The sequence below is a fragment of the Notamacropus eugenii genome, chromosome X (genome assembly GCF_028372415.1).
Source record: "Notamacropus eugenii isolate mMacEug1 chromosome X, mMacEug1.pri_v2, whole genome shotgun sequence".
In the NCBI taxonomy this organism is placed as follows: Eukaryota; Metazoa; Chordata; class Mammalia; order Diprotodontia; family Macropodidae; genus Notamacropus; species Notamacropus eugenii.
In genome coordinates, this window is record NC_092879.1 from 35,308,224 (window position 1) to 35,316,308 (window position 8,085).

The window sequence follows — 8,085 nt, forward strand, 5'->3', positions numbered from 1 at the left end:
TGTATTTAATGTACTCTGGTCTAGAGTGTCTCACTTCCTTGCTTCATAGCTGACAGGAAGTCTTTTCTTAGTACCATGCCAGCTCTTTGTCTACAACTCTCCCTTAATTGGAGCCCTGAGGAAGTGTTTTGGGGCCTTGGATTGTCGTGTTCATCCTGCCAGGCTCCAAAGCCTCCTGCCTCCCACGGATCTGGGAGCAGTAGGGGATGTCCATTTCCCCTGTGGTATGCTCTCCTTCTGTGGCTGCTGTCCCTGCACGTCAGAGCCATGCTTCAGGAATGGTTCCCTCCCTTTCTGCCCTGCAGGGACATACGAGGTCACCTAATATAGACTAGTCATGAGGCAGCTTGGTGGCAGAGTGGACAGACCTGGAGTTAGGAAAATCTGAGCTCAAATCCAGCTTCAGACCCCCAATCGTTGTGTGACAATGGACAAGTCACTTAACTGCTCTCTGCCTCAGTTTCCCTATCTGTACAATGGGGATGACAATATCACCTAACTCACAGGGTTGGTGTGAGGATCAAATGAAGTAATATTCGATAAGAGTTTAGTATAGTGCTTGCCACACAGTAGGTGCTTTATAAATGCTTTATTCTCTCCCCTCCCCCTTCTGTACCCTACCAAGAGGTCTTTTTCCAGAGTCCCACAACTAGACAGCAACAGAGCCTTTGTAGGAATTCAGACCGTGTGATGCCAATCATATGTTCTAGCTTATTTTGTAAGGAGATGCAAGTGGAGGATCCCAGAATGACCCTCTGCTAATATCACAGGGACCCAACGATCATAGAATGTGAATGATGAAAAGTACTTTTAAAGATCTCTAAACAAAGCCCTCTTCTTTAAGAGAAGATGCAACTGAGGTCTGAGATGGAAACAGACTGATTTAAAGATGCGCAGATACGGCAATGTAAACCCAGATCCTTTTGTTCCAAATGAAGCAGTCCTTCCCCCTGTGTCCTATCTCTAAGAGTCTGCCAGTCTTGAACCAAAGGCTCAGAGATTAAGGGGTCCTGTGAGATGATCTAATCTACCCTTCCTCAATTTTTTTACTTTACAATATAAAAAAAGAATGAAGTATCGTAATAGATTTAAACATGAAATGAGCAGACATCTGCACTGGGTAATCTGCATTATGATTTGAACTTCGCAAGGCTTCAAAAACTATTTAAGACCTATAGTTTTTTACAAAAATGCTTTAATCTAGAACGGGAATTGCTTTTTTAACGATCTCCAGAATGACAATGAGACAACACGTCAAAACCTATAGGACGCAGTAGAAACAATAATCAGAGGCAAATTTATATCTCAAAATGCTTATATTAAAAAATAGTGAAAGAGTAGACCAATGAATTGGGTATACAATAAAAAACCATGAAAAGAATAAATTAAAAAATTCCAATTAAACATGATAAATCTTAAAAATTAAAGGTGAGATTAATTCAACTGAGTATAAAAAAAACCATTGAATTCATAAATCAAACTAGGACTTCATTTTATGAAAAAAGAATAGATAAACCATTGGTTAATAAAAGTAAAAAAGAGATTAAAAAAACTAAACAGCCAATATTAAAAATGAAAAGAGTGTATACACCACTAACGAAGATGAAATAATAGCAATTACAAGAAAGCGTTTGAATAAAAATGGCAATTTTGCCTAAACTAATCTACTTAGTCCATGCCATCTGAATAAAATAACCAGAAAATTATACTACTGAGCTAGAAAAAATAATAATAAAATTCATTTGGAAGTGGAAAATATCAAGAATATGAAAGGAATTGAGGAAAAATGTAAAGGAAGAAGGTTTAGTCGTGCTGGATCTTAAACTCAGTTATGAAGCAGCAATTGTAAGATCCGTCTGGTACTGGCTAAAAAATAGAAAGACGGATAAGTAGAACAGAGTAAACATGCAACACACAGTAGCAAATGATTACAGTAAGCTTACTAGCTGTGTGACCTTGGATAAGTCACTTTGCCCCTGTCTCCCGGAGTTTCCTTAAGTGTAAAATGGTGATTATAATAACACCCAGGTGGAAGCATTGTTGTGAGGCTCAAAGCTCTTAGCACAGTATGTGGCACATAGAAGGTACTGTAGAAATGTTCCCCTTTGCACTTTAGGGACCATTCAAAGTAACTGTCCTAACTGTGTATACACCATTATACTTCTTAGTTATAAAAAATAATTGGACCATCCCCACTCTTACATGCCCCATTTTTGGCAGGTAGAACTCAGGTGCTTCACAGTGAGAAGTGTGTGGTTGTTTGTTGGGGGGGACAAAGATGGACAGATCTAAAGCTGATCATGAATCTCCAGCCTTTCAATGGGAAGACTTATGGGAATAAATGTGGAGGGAAAGAATCAGAACCAGGAAAAAATATACACAAAGACCACAGCGATGGAAGAGGAAAGAAGAAAAGAAAGGGCTGTGTAATTATGAGCAAGCTTAACCCTAGTGAAGGAATGATGAGACAAGCAACCAATCCCTCCTACTCACCTGAATACTGAAAGGAAATACCTTGAAGGGAGAGAGGCCCAACGGGTAAACCCAAGGAACAAGAAGGCTGGTGCTGTCTCTGCAAGGGAAGCGTCAGGGGGAAAAGAGTTTTGGCCCAAAAGATTATAGTAGTACTTGGAAGAAATGAAAGAAGAGAGGCATAATGAAGTCTATAGGGAGGATAGAAGCCAAGGAGAACCGATAACTTAGGCAAGACCTGGATTCCCTGGAAATCACAGTGCATCAAATAGAAAACAATGATTAAATAAGATAACAAAAATATTAATTGGAGAACTAATTAGAAATAAATCACACATAAAAATAAATGAATAGTAAAAAGAAACACAAAGAAATATTCAGAAAATGTAAGAAACAATATGAAAAACAAGTGATCCAGAAACTGGCCAAGAAAAGACAATCTAAGAAATATCAGACCATCTGAAGACTATGATTCAAAAAGTCTTGAGACCCAAGTAGACATTTTGAAATGGAAATATTAGAGTCAAGAGAAACATAGAAAGGTCCATATATTTGTTTAATCGAAAGGGCATTATGTGAGGAATTGTTTACATGCTGAAGAAGGAATGGGAATACTAATGTCTTTAATGGTCACAAGAAGGCAAAATAAGACAGAGGACCTTTGGATGGTTGTCTTCTGTTTTGATCGTGTCACGGGTAAAAATAGGAGAAAATGGGGGCACTATACTTGGAAGGAAAGGAGAAGGAAATCGCCATTATGCATACAATGGAGGGATAAGATGAAAAGTAATTAACTGTGGAAGAAAGGGTGGGAGAAATGTGTATACCAGAAAATTTACTTCACTTTCATCTGAAATCGATAAAGGGAGTAAAACACAATTACACCCCACACCCAAACACCACACACACACACGCACACACACACACACACACACACACACATACACACATGCACACACACAGATCTCAGTATAGAAATACAATAAACTGAAAAGGAAAATAGTAAGTGACAAGAGAAGACCAGAGAGTAACTTTAAGAGAGAGGGCAGAATAGGTAAGAGAATAATCAAAAGCAAAATAAACTGAAATGCTGGAGAGAGGAACATGAAGGGTGGATTAAAAAGAAGAGTAAGAACCTGGGATCCTGGGTGAGAGAAGGAGAAAAACTGGCAAAAGGGTCACAGCAGAAGTTTAATTTATGGATTCCAATTGTCAGGAACAATCAGTATCAATACTTAATTGCTCAAGGGTAGGTAGAGCTAATATAATAAAAAAGACAACACTAACATAATTATTCCAGGTTGTCCCAATACAACTCCCGCAAGAATACCTTGCAGAGCTAGAAAAAGAACTTAACCTTCACTCTGGAGGTACAAAGCAGTCAAGAATCTGAAGCTTAATAATGGAAAAATGGGAAGTGAGGAGGCCTATCTGTCCTGGATCTCAAACTTTATTACGAATCAGTAATCATTAAAGCAGTTTGATATTGGTTTAAAAAAGGTCTATCAGCAGAAAAGTTTAGGTACAGAGCTTACAGAAACAAATTGTCTGATAAACCCAAAGGTCCCAGGTTGTGGGAGGAAGGACTCAGTTGACAAACACTTGTGGAAAAATTAGAAAGTAACCTGACAGAACTGAGCTGTAGACCACCATTCACAGCCTCCACCAAGGTGAGCTTCACATGGATGCAGGACTCAGATGTACAAGGTCAAAGTATAAATAAATTAGAGGAGAAAGGAACAAGGTACCGTTGGGATCCACAGAAAGAGTTTATGATGACAAAATGACAAACCACTTATGAAGAAAGAGGAATCCTGCAGCTAAGGTTCAGACAGAAAGGTGATGAACTTAAAGAGTAAAAAGGGGTCTCGTTTTTAGACATGGCTGATGGGGGAACCTTTTTTTTTTTTTTTTTTTTTTTTGCCAGAAAACGTGCTTATGTGTTGAGCGATATGCTTTCCATTTTTAAAATTTACTCAACTGGGGAGTGGAAAGCACGGGTTGGGAGAGACAAATGGATTTAAAGTACTGGTTATTTGAAAAATAAAAGTAATTAAAATTGAAACATTATAAAATGAAGAAGTAGTTAGGTCATCTGATTTTTTCAAAGAGAAGAATATCAAATTTCTCGTATCAAAAATGCAAAAGAAACATTCCTAATAATTCCAAAGAAAATTAAAAATATATTTTGTACAGTTGTTTACTAACATAACTAATTAGAGGAAATGGATGCAAACTTAGAAAAATATAAAATACCCAGATGAAGAACAGAGAATTAGATGCTAAAATAACTCAGTATGAGAAAAAGAAATTTAGTGAGACATAAACCAATTCCCAAAGAAAAAACACTAAGACAGAAATGCAATGTGATTTCAAAATTTGCTAACGTCCCCCCACAAAAAGCAGTATGAGCCATGGAGCAGGTTTCAGTGTCTTGACCCCCATGCTCCCCATTTGAATATGGAGAACCTGAGGTGGGGGAGGGGATGGCCCCGCCAGTAAGCTGACTTTCGAATTCAGAGAGGCGCTTCTGCCCCACCACATGGCCAGACTGTTACACGCCCTTCCCCCACTGGCCTCAGTCCCCGCCCCTCCCCCAACCCCAGCAGCAACAGATGATTGGCTGGTGCCCTTTACAGCCTCGCTCCCCTGCCCATAAGAGGATCTTCCAGCGGCTCTCCTTCCTCTTCCCAGCCACATTCCTGGGAAGAGCCACGCTCTGGGAGCTTGTCTGCAGTGGGCCTCGGCCTCCAGTCTCACCTCCCTCAGAGAACGAGCTTTCCAGTCAGAGCCTGGAAGGGGCAACTGCCTTTCAGCCAGTTGGGGGCAGTCCCGAGACCTGAGGAGGTGCGAGGCGGCCCGCCTCCCGTCGGACCGGCCTCCCGTCCAACCCGCCTCCCGTTCGGCCCGCCTGCTGTCCGACTCGCCTCCCCTCCTGCCCTCCTGCCGTGAGGCCCTCCTGCTGAAGCTGCGCCACCAGCCCCAGTGCTCGAGGCCCGCACCTGCGAGTCAGGATGGCGCTTTCTGCATCCGAGAGGGAGACAGCCCAGGAGCTCCCAGAAGAGGAGCTGGCGCTGATCTTCCGTGGCCCCACCATGCGCCTGGGCCACTGTATCAAAGTGATGGTGGAAGACAAGGAAGTGAAATACCTGGTACGGTACCCACGTGGGACCTGGGACAGCTCAGCTACTGGGACCCGCCCCCGCTGTGCCAAGCCCCAGAAGGCCCACCGTTCCCGTGGCCCGGGCTCAGCCCAGGAGCCTGAGTCAGTAGCGCCTAGTGCCAAGGCCAAGCGCAGCACCAGCAGAACAGGTCCCAGCACCAGGACCAGCACCAGGACCAGCACCAGCACCAGCACCAGCACCAGTCAAGCAGGCACCAGCACCAGTACCAGCACCAGCCAAGCAGGCACCAGCACCAGGACCAGCACCAGCACCAGTACTAGCACCTGAGAAGAAGGCCCCAGCACCAGCACCAGCACCCCCCAATTAGGCCTCAGCACCAGCACCAGTACCAGCACCAGGCAAGCAGGCCCCAGCATCAGCACCAGCACCAGCCAAGCAGGCACCAGTACCAGCACCAGGATCAGCACCAGCACCAGCCAAGCAGGCCCCAGCACCAGCACTAGCCAAGCAGGCCCCAGCACCAGCACCAGCGCCAGCACCAGCACCAGTACCAGCACCAGCCCAGCAGGCCCCAGCACCAGCACCAGCCAAGCAGGCCCCAGCACCAGCACCAGCACCAACCAAGCAGGCCCCAGCACCAGCACCACCACCACCACCAGCACCAGTAGCAGCTCCCTAGGGGACGCCATGGCTCACGAGGCCCCCTGTGGGAGAAGTCAGAGCAGTGCGCCCATTCCCCAGGGAGTGGCGGGAGCCAGCACCAGTGGCCCACTATCCTCCCCTCCCGAAGAAGCCCCCCAAGAGCCGCTGGGCGGCTGGGAGTACGAGTGGATCCCCCAGAATCGGGTGCTCCGCTACTCTCAGGACCAGTTGAACCAGGATAGGAACAAAGCTCTCCGCTTGTCAGCTGCCAGGAAAGAGCAGGAACAGGCTGCCCTCAGGGGCAGACGCTCCCGCACTAGTCGTGGTCGCCGCCACCACGACCCAGGTGAAGGGAGCACCTCTGGAAGGATGCCACCGCCACCGCCCAAGCGAAGCCGCTCTGAAAGGGTGCGACGAGAGTCTGGATCACGGGGAGCGAGCTGCCGAGCTGCTGCTGAGGATCCCCAACAGGATGCCACCCCAGGCAGATGTGAAGTCCAGGTTGACCCGCCCAAGTCCCTGAGACCCATGCTCATTCTAGACTGGGACATGGTGACCCTCAGGAAGATGCTCTGCAACCTGCCAGCCAAGGTCAGCGCCGATGCCATCCTCTATGAATATGCCAGCTTCCCTCTGAAGCACCGCACCAGAGATCAAAGCTGCGCTGTCTGGGGCCTGGTGGCTGTGCTCAAGGAATACTTTAATGTACTCCTAAGCCCCCAGCTGCTTTATGATTTCGAGAGGCCACAGTATGATGAATTGGTGGTCAGCTACCCTTCAAGCCAGGTGTGCGAGCTCTATGGAGGTATCCACCTGTTGCGCCTCTTTGAGCATCTGGGCCCAATGCTCACCTGCACTGCTCTGGATGACAGCAGTATGAATGTGCTGCTGAGCCATTTGCAAGATTTCCTAGATTATCTGGCCCACAACTCTTCTCTGTTGTTTTTTGATACCAGCGACTACGAGCCAGCCTCTGCGGAGCACCTGAAATTAGTTGCGTAAAGGCATGGTGGTTTGGGCTCCTGCTGCATGAGCATTTCCTGGAGCCAGTCCATTGGTTATATCAGCCCATACCTTGCCAAAACGATCTGTTCCTCTAATGTGCTTTGGGGGGTTGATGTTTGTTTCTTTAATGTTTTCCTTAACTTCTTCCATGGAGGAAGCCTCTTCTCTTCTTGCAGAACAGTCACTAGTGTTTGCAGCAACGGACGTAGAGACTGGAATGCCAAGTGGGACCCTTCCCGCCTACCTACACAACCACATCGCACGTTGTCGATTTTGCATTCTGATGGTTCCAGCACTTAGGACCTGTGGGACTGCTCAGGAACAGAAGACCTTGAGGGGACTTAACAGTCAACAATTTTTATTTATTATTATTATTAACAATTATTAAATTATTATTATTATTATTAACAATATTTATTATTGTGTCAACAATATTGCCACGTTAACTGGGTTATCTGGGACTCTGGCTGGTAACCTGTTCCTTCTTGCAAGGTGGCCACGCTTCTCTTCCAAGTACTTTGTCTCCCTGTGGGCATTACTGAAGTGTTCTCTTCTTTGCTATGTGGATTCTAATGCAAAATTGAGTGATGAGAAAAACACTCATCTGAATTCAGGGATGTCTAGGAAAGTTCCTCCTTCGGAGGGCTTTGAAAAGTGTCCAAAAATGTGTTGATTTTCCTGACCAAATAGGGTATACATATTTTGATCGTTCTGTGCTTTTAAATCTGCGCACTTAGAGCCTGTGCGAATGGTGAGTGTCCAACCACCTTCATCGATGATTGTTAGTGCTAAAGTTACTGCCACTTTAACAGGGTCATCTTTTACATGGACTGGGTACCTG

At 45.3% G+C, this 8,085-nt stretch overlaps 1 protein-coding gene across 1 annotated transcript; it reads left to right on the forward strand.

The window, feature by feature from the left end:
* Nucleotides 1–6,284: 6,284 nt before the first annotated feature.
* Nucleotides 6,285–7,241, forward strand: LOC140516302 (mortality factor 4-like protein 2). Its single transcript, XM_072627303.1, has one exon. It carries the CDS (start codon nt 6,285–6,287, stop codon nt 7,239–7,241), a length of 957 nt encoding a protein of 318 aa, XP_072483404.1.
* The last annotated feature ends 844 nt before the right edge of the window (nt 7,242–8,085 follow it).